We start from the raw sequence: 19,526 nt of genomic DNA on the forward strand, positions 1-19,526 counted from the left end.
AGAAACTAGATAAAAGGAGAGTAAAAGAGGCTTATAAGGCTAAATATAAGATTAAAGAAAGAAATTAATATATACTTACATATTATAAGATAATTCTCAAAGAAGATACTAGGCTATATATTATAGGAAGGGCTTAATTTCTTACTTAGAAGAAGGTAAAGTATTAATAAGATTAATAGGCTTGGGGATTATTAATAGAGGGTTATTATATATATAGTAGTAAGGAAAGTAAAGAACTGGCAAGAGAAGAAACATATTATAAAGCGGTAATATAGGTATTAGATAGCGGAATTAATATACTTTTATAGAACTAGGAGCCGTATATTACTATTTATTAACGATTAATTTAATTAAGTACCTTTGCAGTACTATATAGATCCGTGAAAATTAATTTATATGGCGATTCCATACAAATAACTTGTGTTTCGCTGAAATTTGCTTATGGGTGTGCCTCGCCTATTTTTAGGGAAATGGGCGAAATTGGTGGAAACCTCGCGATTAGGTGGTGAAGTGTGGGTTAACGGGGATGGGATTGCTTGTAAATCATTTTATTTGAAGACTACCCCCTTGACCAGTTTACTATCCCTCAGATGGCGGTCGCGTGCTAGCCAAGCGGGACCCCCTTGCTAGCTCCTGGCAATGTCTCACTAAAACGAAGGATAACTCTAACAGATAATATAATTTGTTGCCCACGCCGAGCGGCCCTTGACCGGCTCAGCCCCAGAATGCTACCGCCTGCTTGCCCAACGACGCCTGCCCAGCAGTGTTGGCGTGGCAGCCGTCAACCTCTTGTCCTTTCATTAGCTGGAATGTACCCGGGTAGGTCACATTCTGGGTAGCGTCCGCGGCAGCCTGCTTGGCCAGGGACTCTGTCAGCGCTGGCCCTGTAGGCCCAGCTAAAGCACAACTCGATGGGTTGTCTGGGTATATTGGCTGGCCAGTGATGTAAATCTTCGCGCCGGGTGCTGCGTGTTGGCGGGCATTGGCGATAAGACTTTTGACCTCCTCGTAGGTGGCCCCCGGATTCGCGAAGATACAGACTTGCACCCAGACTGCGTTGGGCTTGCCGTACTTGGCGACCTGAGTGTCGAACAGCTTCCAGGACGCTGAGGTGGTGCTTGTCCAGGACTGGACCACCATGCCGCTTGTTCCGTACGGGCCCCACATGCGCTGCCCGCCGACGGCGACGTATCCCTGAGCGACGTTCTCGGCCATGGAGCAGCCGATGAAGCCCATCGAATGGGCCGGTTCGGCCTCCATGGAGCCAGTTTCGCCGGCTACGCCATTGAGTGCAAGGCCAACAGCCGCAAAGAAACGAAGAAGGTTAAGAGTGTAATGCATAACGATTTTTTAGTTTTGATACTATGGATGTTTGTTAGAGTTCGGCTTTTGTGTTGTTGAATATTGTTAGTGTTCTTTTATGTAGGACTCGAGGTCGTACTTATATATGTTGCGACGGACATGGTTGAGAGTGGTTGACAATTTGTACTTACCCAGCAAGTAATCCGCTTCTCTTCGTAAATTAAAAAAGTGAATAGCCGGACTTGACGTTGTTTTAAGGAGCCCTACCCTTAGTTAATTTGTCCGCGGGAAGCAATTTGTCTGTACTCATACAAACCCTTACTAAAACTTAAATAGTGTACTTTTCGCTACATAATTAATAATAATTTATTAAATATATAATTTATTAAATATATGATTTATTAAATACATAATTTATTAAATACATAATTTATTAAATACATAATTTATTAAATACATAATTTATTAAATACATAATTTATTAAATATTAAAAATTCAAAAATAAAAACAAAGTTAAAATATATATAATTTTATATTTTATTTTAAGGTTTTTCTTAAATAATTTAAACTTTTTAATATAAAAAAGAATTGAGAATAAAATTTAATTATTATTTTATTATAGTTTTATTAATTTATTTAAAAGAAATCTTAATTTTGAAAAAGTTTATATTAATATATATATTTATATATATTTACTTTTCTCTCTCTCTTTTTTATATTAATTAATTAAATACTAGTATTTTCTTATTTAAGAAAAATTATTTAAAAAAGAATATCTCGAATATTAATAAATTATAAAAGTTATTAAAAAATAAAATTCAACTTTAAAGAATTATATAATATTTATTATTTATATTTATTATTTATATTTATTATTTATATTTATTATTTATATTTATTATTTATATTTATTATTTATATTTATTATTTATATTTATTATTTATATTTATTATTTTATTTATTATTTATATTATATTTTATATTTATTATTTTATATTTATTATTTATATTTATTATTTATATTTATTATTTATATTTATTATTTATATTTATTATTTATATTTATTATTTATATTTATTATTTATTATTTATTATTTATTATTTATTATTTATTATTTATTATTTATATTTATTATTTATAAAAATGACTTATAATATATTATTATAATAGAAATATTAAATAAAAAATTATAAGTTTTTATAAGTAAAACATGAATTAAAGAATAAAACTTAGTTAATTTCTATAAAAAAAAAGAAGGAAAATAAAATAATATATAAGCAAATTATAAATTATAAATATTTAAAAGTTATTTAGTTATATTTTATAATTTAAAAAACAAGTTTTTATTATATTATTAATCTTAATTTAAAAGTTATTTTCTTTCTTATTTTCTTTATAAAAATAATAACAAAAACTTTATTTAAATTATTTTATAAGAGTTATAATATATATAAATGTTTTAATTTCTTAAATCTCTTATTTTAATATAAATTATATTAATTAAATTAAAAGAAGTTTATAATAATTATAAATTTTTAATATAGCTAATATAATAGAAATTAAACTAATATCTTGCTATATACTTGTTTTCATGTAATTCTTTAGCTTCTTGCTTTATTTTATATTTAGTTTTCTTTCTTTTTAAAAAGAAGACCTTAAGTAACCCAATATATACTTCACCTGCACAATGCCTCCTTGATTCGTGGTTATACTCATTCGATTGATTTTTATGTATTGTATTTCCACCTACCCCTCTTTATTAATTGAGCGCGGACAAATTGCTTTCCGCAAACAAATTGCTTTCACTAACTAATAGCGGTTCCTCTCCCACTGCGCTTCGCTTGGAGTCGGGATAAGCAAGTGTCTCGGCGAGAGCTTGCCCCCAAAAAAACGCGCGCGACACTGTAATAATTTTATAAGAACGTACGAATTACCCACGCACAGCCCTTGAATTTTATTCTAATTTAGTAGAAGTTTAGAACTACATATAAAGATCTAAACAAACAATTATCCGACCGTGCACCGAATAGCAGGTCAAGTTATTCTTTCTTCAAAGTGAGTTTTATGACTAAAATTCGTGGTTTTTCATATCCAATTATATGGTAGGACACTTACTTAGACAGGATACTTGCTTATCCCGACCACAAGCGAAGCGCAGTTGGGGAAGGGGGACCGGCTATTAAGGGTAGGGGCTTCTTAAAAGCGACGTCAAGTCCGACTACAGTGAAACCTCGATATAAGGACACCGAAATTGTCCCCAAAAACTAAGCATATACCGAGGTATCCTTATAACGAGGTGTGGCACACAGCAAAATTAATCCCTGCGGGGCCAGCAGATGTATCCTTATATCGAGGATATCATTATATTGAGTATCCTTGTAGCGAGGTTTCACTGTATTATATATTCTCGGTATATAATTTGTCCGGAGCCAACGAAGAGCGGCTTGTTCGACGACTAAAAATTAGGTCAGTAATTTGGAAGTCAAATAGTTAAAATATCTTATTAGATCCTTAGAATTTCGAGGGCTAATAGGGTTTGATAGACGCGGGTAGTATGGACCGGCAACCATTCGTCGCCATACGAGATAATTGAAGACCTCTCCAGTAAACCGCCCAGTGCTAAGCCGTTAGATAGATGCGGAGTACTTTTCTTCCTCAAGGGTTAATACTGGTTCCCCTCTACCATGCATTGCCGGAACAAGTACCGCTCCGCTTCCCCTCCTACTATTCACTGTGTACTGGTGCCTTTGGAGCATGGCCGGGCGGGGTTGAGTTCAACGCCCCTTTGGTAAGGGCGATGTCACTGCAAGCCTCTCCCCTTTTCTCCGACACACCGATATCCAACCGGAACCGTTGCGGCATGGAAGAAAATGGTTGGGATCAAGAGGGGTTGTAAGGGTGTGGATTGAGTCCTGTCAGGGAAGTTAACTATGTAGACTCTGTGTGCCTAATAAGGTAACCACGCGTCACTAAGGATACTTCCAATTTCGATCCTTCCACGATGGATCATCGTCTGAAGGCTGTGGCGGCGCCAAGATCGGGTTTAGCCTTTGATTCATTCCTCATATTGATGCTTGGCTTTAAGCGAATACGTAAACGAGAGCTGACTTAAGGTGACTATTTCATAAGCGAGTACGCAAACGAGAACGAAGTGACATGCAAATGATAAGGACCGCGGTCTTTTGATTATGAAGCATTTTATTGTCCCTAATTCGAGATGCTGTACTCGGCGCAGGGAACGCTTATCAGTGTAGAGATTTACGTGTGCTTTTAAAGAAGAGCTTTCAGGCAATTGGCGGCACTGTCGTAATTGCTTCCAATATCTACAGTACGCTTTTCAACAGGTCTGCACTGCTCCATCAGTAAGAGAGGCTTTCAACCCTCTAGAGTGAATGCATATTTATACCATATATACCTCTAGATTGAATGCATATTTATACCATACATACATTTCCTTTGAGCACAATAACCCTAGGGCTCTCATCTCAAGTTTTAATATCAGGGATCAATTTGCCCTCTCACTGGCTCTCCCCCATCCATTCTAGAAATGCTCTAGTCAGTTTGCCAGGTCAACGCAAAAATATTTTATGTTCCTCGTTCTCGTTTAAGTTTCCTTGGCTCTGGCTTTCTGGTGTTACTCTGACGCGTCAATCACGTATCAATGCCTTGGCGCACGGCGCTAGTATGTGCTCGTATTTTGCTGCCGCTCGTCGCCAGGCCTTATAAGAAGGGATCTTTCCACTTGTTTACTTATTGTTTCTGATTGCTATCTTTCCCACCTCTTTCAAAATTCTCTCTCCGATCTCATCAGCCAACGTTATTCAATACTGAGAGATTCTCTTGCTACATTTTTGGTCGATCAACTACCTAATATCTTTGTTCGAGATTTTGAGAATATGGCCAAAGAACAACCCTGGAACTACGTTCCTTCACTCCCTCTTGCTATTGTTGCCACCACAGTATTTGCTTCCTTGACCATCCTCCACATATTTCGGTTATTTAGAACTCGAACTTGGTTCTGTATTCCCTTCATCATAGGAGGCGCATGTGAGTTCAAAACACACATATTATTGACATTGTCTCTAACAATGTCTCTACAGTTGAAACAATTGGATATGGGGCACGCGCAGCCGGTCATTCTAACCTGGACTCCCTCACGCCATACATTATTCAAGCGCTTTTAATTCTCCTCGCTCCGATTCTCTTTGCGGCATCCGTATATATGATCCTTGGCCGTTTGATCCGGGCGACATCTGCCGAGTCCTACTCTATTATCCGTGTTAATTGGGTCACCAAAATCTTCGTTGGAGGCGACATATTCTCCTTCTTGGTGCAAGCTTTGGGTGCTGGAATGCTTTCTGGTGCCAAGACCCAGAATAGCAAGAAGCGGGGCGAAACAGTCATTTTAGCTGGCCTCATCTTCCAAATTATCATCTTTTGTTTTTTCATTCTAGTGGCTCTCGTCTTCCACAACCGCCTCCGCACCCGACCAACTGAAAAGTCTACTGCCTCTGAACTGCCTTGGGAACGTCTCATGTTTATGTTATACGGTGTGAGTGTCCTAATCACTACGCGGAATGTTTTCCGCGTTATCGAATATGCGATGGGTGGTAAGTTTTTCTGCTAGCTAATAGCTACCTTAAGATTTTATATGGCGTTGTTGTTAATCAAAATACAGAAACCGGTTATCTCTTACAAAAGGAATGGCCGATATATGTCTTCGATACAGTCCTCATGGCATGTGTTCTTGGTATCTGCCAAATGTGGTACGTGGGTAAGATCAGACCTAAATCAGACGACGTCGATCTCGAGACAATCGGTGAAGGCCATCAACCCTCTCAATAAACCCAAATGGCTTGACCAACTTTCGAGGGATTTTACCATTGGCGTTGCCTGATGTTCATCGGGTCCAAACGTCGGCGAATGCATTGGAATTTCATGGTATCTTTCGGGATTGGCACGAGCCCAGATTTCTGCCAGGGAAGTCCGTCATAGATTGGAGCACGCAGAGTGTTTTGGCGTCTTTAGATATGTGTCCTTTATCATGCATTAGTTATTTGCAAGGTGTGTTAGACTGAGACTATGGGCCGTTGAGATAATATGGGAAATGAAAGGATTTTTGGTTATAAATTGCTAGGTTTCAATGTAATGCGTGTAAATCGAGCAGAGTAGGGAGTTGAATTGAGGTTAAAGAATTAATAAAGCTAGCTAGAAAAAAGCTCCAGTGAGGTGTGGAAGTTCTGGAATATATATGTGCAAAGCTGGGCTATGCGAAGTAATCGCTCCCCGCCCAATTGAGAGATCCCAACTGCAATACACCTCCTCAGCAGATACAAGCGTTTAGTAATTTGCGTATTCTATCTAATTAGAGAGCACTATTTCAATTAAAGTTCGTCTGATATTAGTAATCTAGGGAGCCATACGATCTTTGAACCAGTGTCACGGCCTGGACAAGCTATAGAAGTGGAATATGGTATATTTTGATATAAATATATATGAATAATTGTGCCCTAAGGGCAGTAAAGAAGCTATATATACGCCTGTACGCAGTACGTAACATGCCCCCTCAAAAAGGAAAGGAAACGTCCCCGTTAAGCCTAGCCCATGCCGTCCAAATGAGCCATTTGCCCCTTAATATAAACTGGAAAGGAGGAACAAATAGAGCTTGTTATAAGAAGTGAGCTTATTAGAGGAAGGGAGCTCGTTATAAGAGCAAGATTGAGTAGAAGGCAGCTCTTAATAAGAGCAGGTATTGAGGGGCTCGTTATAAGAGCAGGAGTAGGAGGAAGGGAGCTCTTTATAAAAGTAGGAGTTGAGAATTACTCTTCGTCTGCTTCGTCTTTGTTAGCGGAGGCAGAGGGGCTCATTATAAGAACAGGAGAAAAGGATTATTCTTCGTCTTCTCTGTCTTTATTTTCTTTGTCTTCGTCTTCGTCTTCTTTGTCCTTATCTTTGTCTTCTTTGTCCTTGTCTTCTTTATCTTTATCTATATCGTCTTTATTAGCGGAGACAGAGAGGCTTATTATAAGAGTAGAAGTAGGAGAAGCAAGAGCAGAAGCAGAATCTTATAGCCAAATTTGGCGAATAAGTTAAGTAATTTATTAAAGTTGGATATCTAAAAGCGGGGCGCTATCTTGGAAAAATTATTAAGGGATCTTAGACTAGGGGGTTTTAGATACTATTCTAGAGGATAGTATAAATGTGGGTCGAGGACTTAATTAAGAGCTTATAAGGTATTAATATAGAGGTCGAGATCTTATAGGGTATTAATTTGGAGGTCGATTAATTATAGGATATTAAATATTAATATAGAGGTTAAATCTTAAGGTATTACTACTATATTATAGCCTGGATAAGCTATAGAAGTGGAATATAGTATATTTTAGTATAAATATATATAAATAATTATACCCTAAGGGCAGTAAAAAAGCTATATATATACCTGTATATAGTATATAATAACTAGATAGGCCAAGGATATATTAATTTCTCGGATTATTAAATAGTAGGCTATACCTATATAAATCTTACTTTCTTACTAGTTCTAGAGCTTTAAAATTTAATAAAGCTCCTATAAACCTTTTAGACCTCTCGTTTAAGCCATTATTCTATTTTCTATTTACTTAATTATTTATTTAGCTAATATAATTTCTCAAACCTATCTAAATCATTCCCAGATCTTATTAAGTTTCAAAACGATTTATCTAATCAAAAATAATAACTATTATTGTTCTGACCTCCGCGGCAGGTTTGCAACCCGTATATCTCCTTGGAAATGGTTTATGAAGCATTTCTCCTCTGAGATAGGAGACAGTGGTAGTGGCCGCAAAGCACTTAAGATACACACCTCAATGCACCGCCACATGTCTGGTTTCAGAGCTGTGTAGGTGCGAATTCAGCTTCACCTTCGGAGAATATATCTCCATGGCCCACCTGTACCATAGCCCACCTCGCAGCTTCGGTCCACTCCTTTCCAAGTCCAAGTAAATTCACACACAGCTCCTTGACAAGCCTGTTCCCTGAATACTTCGCCCACCACATCTGATCTAGTTGGCCCACCAGAACGCCCCAATACATGAATATTATCTGGGCCATCGGCTCGCCTTTCCTTAACTCATTCATAAACTCCGTCCCCGCCAAAACCAACCACGATAGTGCCATGTTCTGATCCATTATAAAGCATGTTTCCAATTGTCCTATTGCGCGTTCGTAGACCCCGTGTAAGGGGGAGTTGGTCATACCAGTGGTGGCGTCATTTAAATTCCTCAGAAGTCTTACTGGAGGCATCATCCGATCCTCCCTGAGGGGTTCAGCTTCGCGCTGAGGCCTGAACAGGATTCCGAAAGGACCGCCTTCAAGCCACTGGCGACTCACACCCACAATAGATTCGATGCCTTTAACAAAATCGAACAAGAGCAGAAGACTCTTGGTTGGCAACGTGGGTTCATCATCCTCCCCAGTGGGGAGGAGGGGCGATACAATCGTACAAGCCATCATTAATAAGGACGACGCGAAGACAGCATTGCAGTTAGACGGCGTGATATTCTGCAACACCATGTGAAGGAGAGCGATTGTATTATTCTGGTATCGAAGTGCTGCACTGACATAGGGAGCCGCCGAGACTGGATCCTGCAACTCGCTTGCGATGTGGAGAGAGGTAAGCGCGAGGATAGACTCCATGAGATACTCGTGCTTCAGCGCTTCTTCGACAGCATAGCCTTGGAGTATGCTCGCACATTTAGTAGTGAAGCTATGGCACGTTTTCGTGCACCAGTGGTGCATCAACTCGAGTTCTCTGAGCCTTGTTGCCGGCGAAAAGGGTGCATTGCTGATATTATAGCTGAGACCAAGGTCTTGATTCATGTCTGTGCTGGATCGAGGCGTACCTGCAGCTGGGTGGATCGAGGGTGCCGGGGGTCCGCCGGAGACTGGACTCAGTGTGTTTGAGTTGGAGTTCGCACCGGAACGATTGTGTCGTGTGGAAGCTGGCCGCGAATACTGACATTCTTCGTCGCGAGAGATGCATGTTGCGCAGCGCGGGACTGCTTCATCACATTTAACGCGCCTTCCCTTGCATTGGTTGCAGCCATTGCGCGACTTATTATGCGGGCGTCTCGGTGCCATAATTTGCTGGAAATAGGAACACTGGAAATCTTGCACTTTGGATGAAGTCACGGCCCCTTATAGTATGGCAATAGCAGGTTAAGCCGCCAAGCAGCTACAAAGCGTGATCTTGGGAAGCTAGCGCTCAGCCTTTCTTGATCGTGTCTGCTTACGGTAAGGCGTACCAAGCCACCTGTATCAGAACCAACTTGGTAAGGAGCACTTGGCAATTACGCCGAAGCTGGGAAAGCTCCTGGGATAGAAGTCCCATAAATCAAGGTCTCAATCAATCAGTCCATCAACCCATCCATCCATCCGGGGCCATACACGAAGAGTGTTGATGCAACAGTTGTCATTCATTGATCGTTATTGGTTAGCACTGTCACTGGGTTGCTGATGCCACGCGTTTTAAGGCTTAGCGCTCGGTCTGTCACCGCGGAATTTTATTGGTCAATACTGTACGTGTGTCAAGTCTACGGAGGCTGTGTTGAAACCTTAAATCGCGGTGACATAATCGTGCGGCAGGACTTGCACCAAAGCCCATATGTCCCTGGGGGTTTTGGTGCGTAGTGTAAGTCTTGACTCACGATTACTCGAGTTCCCGCTCACGTGCAAAAATAAACGTCGCTTAAGCCCTTCAACTGCTCAAATTCAAGGGATCGGGTACTCGTTTTCCCTGTCATATGTACCCGTTCGTATCGTCCACTAGTTTTCACTGGTGGTTCGTGAAAGCGACCTGGCCATGAAAGCGACCTACCAAACCCCCAAAATTGGTGTTCCTCGCTAAACTTGTAGCACAAACCAGCACATACCAGCTGGCTAGAAGTACCTCCCATACAAATTACTATGTGAAATACTTGGTCAGGTCACTAGTAGGGCCAGGCCGCTTCCACAAACCAGTCGGAAGAACGGGTACACCCTACCAAAAAATCGCAAAATTGTACGATTTTTCTAAGCTTATAACTTTTCTTTAATTAGTAAAAGATTTACTTACTTTTTTTTTATAGAATAGATATATAAATAATAATAAACATTTTTTTTCGTTAATTATTATTAATACTTTTACTATTGTTATAAGGCTTAACTCTGAGCTTAAAATTCAGGTCAAAATAGCTCTTCTTCCGAGAATACTAAATTAAAGATAAAAGTATATATAAGTATAAATATATTGAAAGTAAGTATATAAATAGCTTAGCTCGATATAGTCTGTGCGCACATAGGGCGCTTCCAGGGAAGGATTCCTCCAATTTCATTGTATCTCGTCGCTTCTTCTCTTTCTCAAGCTTCTCATCAAGGCATCGAGTCTGCCACGCTTGATGACAACGACATCTTTGACATCGCCAATGGCTTAAGATACTCGGACGCCTCAGCTCTCGAAAGCTCGATGAATGATGCGTGTCGTGGGGAGCGCCGCTTCTCGCCCGGCCTGTCCGCGTGTTGCACACCTTCCGAGTGGGTTTGCATTCCTCAATTTACCGTATCTTATCTCGAACTCGCGTATGATTGGCATTTTCATGACATAAAATCTTTGGATACCTTTAAGCTGAGCCGCGTTTGGCAAGGTAATCTTACTTCCAGACCTCAAGGGGCCCAATTGCCAACTGATTTCCCCCACGTGATCCCACTGAGGCTTTTGACAATCCAGTGACTGAACTCGGGATTTTGTGTGCAGATTAGTCCAGAAGTTCTGGTATATAATATTGTTTTCATAAAATGAGATCGGCAGATGAGTTCCAGTCTGCTGGGTCCCAGAAAACCTCCACATTTTAAAGTTTAGCTTACACTTCGTCCGTTCTTCAGATCCACCAGTTCTGCAAACTCCTTCCTATTTAGGATGACACCCCTTTTGATGTGTGGACTTGGGTGGGCGTAACCCGATGGCGCGATTTGAAGCTTCGATTTTGCAAATGACTTTTCCTATTCACATTCATCCACCCCGTCTTTTTATGCCTTTCGTTGAACTCACTGCTTCCACTGGGGTACAGCATCGTGACAACTGCCTTTCTCTGAACTAACCCATATATTGTACCCTACTTCTAAGGACCATCGCACAGCAGAATTCACGATGTTCGGGAAATCGCTGAGACGTCCAATTTGGACGGGTTCCGAGGATGATATCGAGGCCAAGGCCATCACTGAAAGCAATGTGCAGGTTGGGCCGGAACAAGGACATGGCGTCGTACAAATCGTGGACTCTCATGAGGAAAACGACCTATCACGGTCTTTGTCACAAAGGCACATTCAGATGATAGCCCTGGCTGGTGCAATTGTAAGAAGTCGAATATATCGTTTATTGTAATGAACGAGCGCTAAAATTGCTAGGGAGCAGGACTCTTCCTCAGTCTCGGTGGTGCGTTGCAGACAGGCGGGCCGCTCGGCGCCCTGCTCGGATATGCGCTCATAGGACTCGTTGTCTGCGCTGTACAATTTGCACTCGGGGAAGTATCAGCATTATTCCCCGTCACCGGATCCTTTCTTCGTCCGACATGCCGAACTCCTTGTCGATCCTTCTCTCGGCTTCGCGATTGGATGGAACGTGGTTTATGGGACATATCTAAGTGTGCCAAGTGAGATATCAGCAGCTGTTGTACTCATTGAGTTTTGGACCGACAAATATGCTGCACTCTGGATCACGCTCTTCATCATCGTCGCCTTTCTTGTTGGGATTATAGTCGTTAGAGTCTACGGAGAAGTGGAATTCTTCTTTGCTACACTGAAGATCCTCCTAGTCGCTGGAATCACTATTATGGGCCTGGTCATCGACCTGGGAGGAGTCCCAGGCCAACAACGAATCGGCTTCAGATATTGGAATAATCCTGGGCCCTTTGTCGAATACCTCGCGTCTGGATCTTGGGGTTCTTTCCTTGGCTTCTGGGCGGTCATGAACAACGCCGTTTATTCCTTCGCTGGCGTCGAGAGCCTTTCCGTTGCAGCGGCAGAGACTAAAAACCCGAGGCAGAATATCCCAAAAGCATGCAAACGTGTTTTTGCAAGGGTTTCGGTCATGTACATATTGTCAGTGTTGATTGTGGGCATGCTTGTCCCGAGCAATGATCCGAGTTTGGACGACGAATCAGGAACAGCTGCTCAAAGCCCTTTCGTCACGGCAGCGGCCAGGGCTGGTATATCAGTTGTCCTTTCAATCATAAACGCTGTGGTTCTTACATCAGCCTGGTCTGCTGCGAATCAGTCTCTCCTTGCTGGGACGAGAATTCTATACGGTCTAGCCATCAAGAAACAAGCACCCAAGATATTCCTCAGGACTACGAAATGGGGCATTCCATTTGTATGTGTCATTTTACAGACCCTCGTTGCGACGCTGGCCTATATGGGTCTATCAAACGGAGCTTTGACCGTGTTTTATTGGCTGCTTGATCTCACGGCTTGTGGGACACTGATCAGCTGGAGCGTGATATTATTCAATCACATTCGGCTACATCAAGCATTGAAGAAGCAGGGAATCTCTTCCCAGGAACTGCCGTGGAGCAATTGGTGGACTCGTATGTACCTCATCCAACCCATCTGTTCCAAATACTTACCGGAGTTAGCTTACTCGTCTCGGGTCGCGCTTGTTGCGTGTATTATGTTCCTTCTTACCGGCGGCTTCTCTGTATTCGTGGAAGGGAACTGGGATACAGCTACTTTCATATCATCATACCTGTAGGTCTCAGTTCATTTGTGGAATCTTACTTTCTGTACTGAAAGTTCTGCAGCGATATCCCGATTGTCATCATTGCATACGTCGGCTGGAAGCTCTTCAAGAAAACAAAGATCCTATCCTTGGACGACATCCCGATCCAAAATGCCCTCAAAAAAATAAGAGAGAAGCTAGAAGAACGGATTTCGCTAGCAAGAGGATGGCAACGACTGAACATCCTGTGGGGCTGATACGACCACAAGCCGACCCAAGAAAGTCCTCACGAGCTGGACACGGATCGTTGATCCCTGAACGGGGTCGAGATAATTGCGAGCTAGAAATTTGCATACCCACCCATAAGCCCAAATAATTCGAGAATCCCCAGTTGCATCTTACTCGGCAAGTTATGTCCCAGTGGAATGTACTCTTCCCACAACCACGTTTCATGGCACCATAAATGCGGTCACACCTCGTCAGAATCGACCACAAAACACAATTCTAGTGCAAGTTGCAACTTTCCCCAGCGCTGATCAGTACTTTTGTTCATCACTGCTTACGCGTACTCTGGTGGCGACTCCTTCCAATCCCCTACCCATGTATCGCCGATTCCCTGGAAACGTCTTGATTCTTCTCACATGCTTCATTCTCATAATGGTCTGCCTCTTCCACAACAACATACTCTCTTCCAGTATTGGCATCCCGGAATACTTAAATCACCCGTCTCTAAGCACTATAGAAACACCAACGATTATCGACCCCCTCCACCTCCAGGATCGACACACCACAACAACCCTCTCTCTGTATACAACCCCGTCATGCACCTGCCCAGTCCAGCAAATCCTCGACGAGCCGCTAGCCATCGAACAACAAACCATCACTCGCTTACACGCCCACCGCATCGTCGCAATCTTCAAAACCGGCGCAGCGCCCAACAGCTGGCTCACCCCACCATCCAACTCTGCACCACGCTGCGCTACCTGCAGCCCAAGTGAAATCTCCTTCTCAGACTTCCAGTCCTTCTCTCTGGCTTTTCATCATCAACGACACCCTCCGAAACGTGAACAACGAGCTGAAAGACGAGGAGCTGGATTTCGAAATCTATCGCTAGATCACAAAGTAACAGTCTACGGGGCAGGATATTGGAGACCTAGTGGAAAAGCGCGGGAACGACAACCGGAGGCGGGGCTGGAAGCTCGATAAGTATATGTTTATTCATATGGTGGAAAAGACGTTCGAGGAGCAGCCGGATCCGAAGTGTATGTGTTTATTGAGACGGACTCGTACGTGTTTTGGTCCAACATGATCGCCTTTCTCTCGTGCTTCGACTCTTCAAAACCGCTGTACTTGGGCTCAGCCGTCTCGCTCAGTTCTCTAAGGTTCGCGCACGGCGAGTCGGGGTACGTGCTCTCCAACGCAGCCATGCACCTTCTCCTCAGTCCAGAAATGAAGGGGGACTTGGCAAAGAGTTGGGATGGAAGGATGAAGAGTAATTGCTGCCGTGGTCTCGCGTTAGGAACAGGGTTGAAAGAGAAGGGCGTAGGGATTACGGTCGCGGATCCGTTGCTGAATGGGTATAAGCTTGCCAGCATTAAATTTGGACCGGGGGAGCATTGGTGTCAGTCTGCGGTGACAGAGAAGCATGTGCTACCGGTCGCATGGCGCTACGTCAGAAGTACGTCTGCGAAACCTACCGACGGGGCAGAGGAGCAGAAAGGAGTGAAGGATGTGGGAGAAGGCAAGAAAACGGAAGATACCAAGGCTGAAAGTAAAGAAGTAGTAGCGAAAGTCGTTGATAAAGTAGAAGAGGAGAATAAGAAGGTCACTGTAGACTCGAGACCAGCAACCTGCAGAAAAAGAGAAACCGAATGAAGAGAGTAAAGAGGGCAAGCCCCACACTATACCATACCTGGGAAAAGGAAAAGGAGGGCAAATCCGGCAAGCTTCCAATCACTGAGTCCAAAGGCGAGACTGCAAAACCCCTCACTGACGACTCCAGGCCTCCGAAGACATGGAAAAGAAAATCTCCAGAAGATCTGGGGAAAAGCAAGACAAACTCAAAAATCCAAAGCTCGCAGCCGCTGAGAAAGCGGCATGGGAATCGATACATAACTGCTGCCATGTATGCAAAGAGAGAGAGGATTGCTTCCAATATGTGTGTTATGACAAGACTTACATGCTTGGGCTCTCGTGCAGACTTGGGAAGCATGTTTCTGTTAGTGATGATGGGAAGATTGTGTATAATTTGGGCTGGATAGTAGATAGGATACGGAAGTGGACAGAGAAGGACGCTTGTATGGCCTGATATAGATGAGTTGGTATCAATGTACCTTCATAGGGGTTAGGTTTAAAAGGGGTTTATATCACGTGCTGGTAAGCGAATGGCCAAGCATGCAGCAGATGTGCTAGGGAATTGGAACAGCACTACTTCTGTTTGAAATCTTACTTACTTTTTGAGGTGGAAATAAGATCAACTAAGTACTAGGGTGTGTCTGAACTAAAGAAGTTCTCACTCTAGCTACTTTAGGCATGGCAGCACTATCCCAATCCTGGCTCAGCCTTATCATCCCCGCTCCCCCTCTCACAACTATTAATCCAATGGCAGGATTGACAAATTCCTTTTGATCAGAAAAGGCAAAAGTACGCCAGCACTTTGATACTTGCTCCATTGATTTATTTCAATGTGCAAATGTGAACGGGAGTGTACGGACCCCATCCAGGCAAAGGCGTTTGCCTTCAGCCTTGCGGCTGCCTCCTGCCTGGCAAGTGGACCCCCAACTAGCTTTGCGGGAGCAAACAACCTTTGTTTGTGAGGGAAAAACGACAGTCCTTCTCAACTCTCTCCTCTCTTCTTGATTACGCAAAAACTCCCCTTTGCCTTTCACGAGAATATCTATTGTTGCACAATAGCCCATTCACATTTCAGCCCCTGTCGTGCTCCCCACGGCCTTCCGTCCTGGCTCTGATCAGCCCCACGCTCTGCTCCGATAACCGACCCGACCGATTACCCTTCAGGCCAGCGCCGCGCCCGCAACAGCTCTTCCTCCCGACCATGCCAGCCCTCCCGAACAAGCAGGCCAGACGAAAAGGTGCGACGCCAGTCACAAAGCAGGAGCAAGGCGATGTTTGGCGTCGTATACTCGACGTTATGGGTCTGGAGCCGCTGAGGGAGAATCAACAGCACCACCGACACTCTCCAACAGCCATGGACACCGACTCTGAGGCGGCTGAGGCCATGGCTGCTCCAACGCCAGCTGCTTCTGCACCAGCGGCCAAGAAGGTGACAATCCTCGATCTGCCATCGGAGACGCAGAAGGATATCTTCAAGCATGTAAGTAGTCCAGATCCGTGGTCCGAGATCGCGTTGCGATGGTATGCCCGAGTCCAGTGCTGATCTGCCATCTTTTACCAGGCCTCCTCCACCGACCTGATTGCCCTATCCCTTGTCTCGAAGCACTTCAGAGACATCGCCGCTGAGCAATTGTACCGCAGTTTCCATATCGTCTTCCCTGATGAAGATGACCCTTCGAACGACTCCCCTATTGATGGTCTGGCAGGCGGGCTAGACACCTTTGTCACGAGCGAGTACGACAATGCAAAATACTTGAGAGAGATCATTCTAGAGACTCTGAGTGGAGGGGATAAAGGTGAACGCGCATACCGTCATTACCTCTACGACGTAAGCTGCGGAAAGTTTATGAATACGCTGCTGCTCCTTACTCTGCGCAAGGCTAAGGCACTGGAGACATTCAGGTCAGTATATTCATTGTCCCGGGAGCCTGCAGAACATCATGCTAATATATTCAAATAGATGGGATATCAGAGTCGAACTCAGCCGCCAGGTCTTCAAGGCATTGCATCAAATTCAAGCTTTACAACATCTCCATCTTCGAATGCAAGTCGGCCACTCGATTTACCAAACCCCGCCAGCACTCGCAACGCCTTCCCTTGGTCCTACCATCATAGACCTTACACTTCCGCCACCCCCTCATCACAGTGCCCCATTGATGGTGCCGCTACCTCCAATGCCGCCAAATTACCAGGGTGGCAGTTCTCCGAATTCATTCGCCTTTGGTAGTCAGATGTCTACAAAACTCCACAAAAAGAACACCAGAAAAATCAGCGAATTGATTCCATTAAAGAGACCACCACCAACGATCTCTGGTTTCAATAACCTGAAGACGCTGTCAATATTGGACATGGATACCTTGGACTACATCCACGAGCTGAAGACTTGTGTTCGGAACTGCTCGCCAACGTTGAACACCCTTAAGTTATCATTCTCCGAAGCTCTTGCAAACAAGTCGAGGAAGCCTCCGCCAGAGGTCCAATCCGATGATGATTCCGATCAAGAAGATGAGTTCGGACAGATCATTGTGCCCACTGGCCCACCTCCGCCGATGGGTGGTGCCTCAGATCCAAACGGTCCCTCCAAGGCTCTCAAGGCAGCAGAAGAGAAGAAGAAGCAAGAGGCGGTGTTGGGCAAAATATTCGGCATGGACCCTCCTGTATTCAGACCCAAGCCTCCACCTCCACCTCCCAAGGAGGAAGTCAAGAAGGAATCAAAGCCGGAAGAGGATCCGAAGAGACGCTTTATCCGAAACCTTGCTCCAGTAGCTGCAAAACTAATGGCACATGTTAAGCCGGGCAGTGACCTGACTGATGAGGGGAAGGAGACTCTGAGTATGATCGAGAAGGCTGCAAAGATGTATATTGAAAGCATAGACAAGGGGAAAGAAAAGGAACCGGGAGAGGCTAGCGGGAGCAGCACGGCAAAAGCAACCCCAGCATCATCGAGTGCTGGTGTGGATGATGCAACCGAGGAAGACGCTGTTATGAGTGGAGCTGCTGCCACTGGCCCAGGCCTTTTTGACGACGACGAAACCCCCAAGAAAAAGAAGCGACCGACCAGCACAGAGACAGGTGTTTCGGACCCAGATGAGATCAATATCGAGGAGCCGGAAGGAGAATTGGCCATTGAAGAAGGCGCGCCCGAAACCACTTCAGAAGAGACTGCTGAATCGGCCGAGACCAAAGAAGACAAAGCCGAATCTACAGGCGCGGCGATCGACGCCATCAGTTGGGCAAATAAACTGCATGTCCTTGATCATCATATGGCCATTCGAAATTCCCACGAAGAGATCGAGAAGGAGGGCGAGAAATTGAAGAAGCGAATGGAGGAGTTCAAGCTGAAGCTACAGTCTGGCAACATTCAAGATGCCGATTATAAGGTGGTTGAGGAGGCAGAAGCTGAGTTCAAGCGCGTCGCCCTTCGTGTTGAGGAACTCTCAAGGAATATGCAAGAAGTCAACGATGAAATTGATGACTTGAAGGCAACTAGCAAGGAGTTCATGAGCACATCTACCCATTCGAAGATGAGCGAGTATGTTCGCACCACACGAGGCCTGACGCTCAATACCCTGGCCATTTACCTCATACCTATTAAAGCATCTATTCTTTCCAGAGCTGTTGATGTCAACGTTCTTCAAAGTCTCACATTGCTCAATGTCGGTCCTCAAATCCCCTTCTGGAACTTGCTCGTTCGCGATAACAAAAACCACCCATTACCTCTGCGGAAGATTTACACAGACAACGTCACATTGCCGTTCCTTACACTCGTTGGGCAACTGGATATGATGACCGAGCTTTTCATGTTGGAGAGAACCGCAAAGACTCGAGTTGAGAGCACAGCTGCCAAGACGACCGTCACCATCGAGCATATCCGGAAAATGGCACTGAAGAAACATGCCAGCACGTTGAAGATCTTGATGATCAGGAACGATTCAAGCATGGAATGGGACCTCAATGTCAAGACTGCCATGCTCCTGTGTCAACGAGCCAAGCATCTAGAGGAGCTAGCCTGCAGCTTTGGCTTCCGAACAATGGTAAATGCCTATCTAATACCTTCATTTAATCTGCGGCTAACACGAAATAGCACACGCTCATGCAATTCTTCCCTGTCCTCACCTCTCTCCGCGCCCTCCACACGATCCAACTCCGCAACGAAGACAATTGCCACACGGTTCACACACAATTCCGCAAATTCCTCGTCGACATCGTCGCTAGTAATCCAGACGTGAAGCTCGAGTACATTGCCCTAGTCGATAACGTTGAGCGGCTGGTCCGTCGAAAACCATCACCAAAAAAGCTCAATGACAAGAAAGGCAAAGGTAAAGCTTCTTCAAACGGAATGGACAATACTTCGAAAGCCCTGGCGGAACTTATCATCGGTCTCGGCTCTTCCTCTACTTGGGGTGACGGCAGCGGTGCGAGTAATGGCACAGCAACGCCAGTAATGGTAGAGTGGCAGGATAGCAGCGATGATGAGGACGTGGGTATCACGGGGCAGACGGGGCTGAAGGTTGAGACGATCGAGGGGATTCGGTTCTGTGATGTGGGCGGGGTGAGGATTTTCGAGAAGGATGTTTTGGCGGGACGGCTTTGATGGATCCCCACCATTGTCCAATTCCTTCGAGGTACATG

General features: G+C 44.0%; 6 protein-coding genes across 6 annotated transcripts; 4 read left to right on the plus strand and 2 right to left on the minus strand.

Annotated features, from left to right (window-relative positions):
* Positions 1-714: 714 nt before the first annotated feature.
* K444DRAFT_546990 (uncharacterized protein) lies at positions 715-1,260 on the minus strand (the record flags this gene model as incomplete). The annotated part of the gene is made up of 1 exon (XM_024876271.1): positions 715-1,260. The coding sequence occupies one exon, from the start codon at positions 1,258-1,260 to the stop codon at positions 715-717; it is 546 nt and encodes a 181-aa protein (XP_024727774.1).
* Positions 1,261-5,202: 3,942 nt separating this feature from the next.
* On the plus strand, positions 5,203-6,151 carry K444DRAFT_546538 (RTA1 like protein; the record flags this gene model as incomplete). The annotated part of the gene is made up of 3 exons (XM_024876233.1): positions 5,203-5,353; positions 5,407-5,916; positions 5,985-6,151. 3 exons carry the CDS (start codon positions 5,203-5,205, stop codon positions 6,149-6,151), a joined length of 828 nt encoding a protein of 275 aa, XP_024727775.1.
* A 1,884-nt stretch (positions 6,152-8,035) lies between these two features.
* Positions 8,036-9,484, minus strand: K444DRAFT_622209 (uncharacterized protein). The gene has a single exon (XM_024882053.1). The coding sequence runs from the start codon at positions 9,428-9,430 to the stop codon at positions 8,180-8,182; it is 1,251 nt and encodes a 416-aa protein (XP_024727776.1). The 5' UTR covers positions 9,431-9,484; the 3' UTR covers positions 8,036-8,179.
* A 1,990-nt stretch (positions 9,485-11,474) lies between these two features.
* On the plus strand, positions 11,475-13,317 carry K444DRAFT_711141 (uncharacterized protein; the record flags this gene model as incomplete). The annotated part of the gene is made up of 4 exons (XM_024888236.1): positions 11,475-11,678; positions 11,814-12,909; positions 12,958-13,069; positions 13,123-13,317. 4 exons carry the CDS (start codon positions 11,475-11,477, stop codon positions 13,295-13,297), a joined length of 1,587 nt encoding a protein of 528 aa, XP_024727777.1. The 3' UTR covers positions 13,298-13,317.
* An 878-nt stretch (positions 13,318-14,195) lies between these two features.
* K444DRAFT_670468 (glycosyltransferase family 31 protein) lies at positions 14,196-14,915 on the plus strand (the record flags this gene model as incomplete). The annotated part of the gene is made up of 1 exon (XM_024887629.1): positions 14,196-14,915. Exon 1 carries the CDS (start codon positions 14,346-14,348, stop codon positions 14,913-14,915), a length of 570 nt encoding a protein of 189 aa, XP_024727778.1. The 5' UTR covers positions 14,196-14,345.
* Positions 14,916-16,278: 1,363 nt separating this feature from the next.
* Positions 16,279-19,488, plus strand: K444DRAFT_546796 (uncharacterized protein; the record flags this gene model as incomplete). Its single annotated transcript, XM_024876257.1, has 4 exons — positions 16,279-16,374; positions 16,456-16,796; positions 16,855-18,928; positions 18,979-19,488. 4 exons carry the CDS (start codon positions 16,279-16,281, stop codon positions 19,486-19,488), a joined length of 3,021 nt encoding a protein of 1,006 aa, XP_024727779.1.
* Positions 19,489-19,526: the final 38 nt, after the last annotated feature.

The sequence above is a fragment of the Hyaloscypha bicolor genome (assembly GCF_002865645.1).
Source record: "Hyaloscypha bicolor E unplaced genomic scaffold K444scaffold_183, whole genome shotgun sequence".
NCBI lineage: Eukaryota > Fungi > Ascomycota > Leotiomycetes > Helotiales > Hyaloscyphaceae > Hyaloscypha > Hyaloscypha bicolor.

Coding starts and splice junctions, on each gene's coding strand:
- K444DRAFT_622209 (XM_024882053.1), bottom strand. CDS start 9,430: ATGGCACCGAGACGCCCGCATAATAAGTCGCGCAATGGCTGCAACCAA.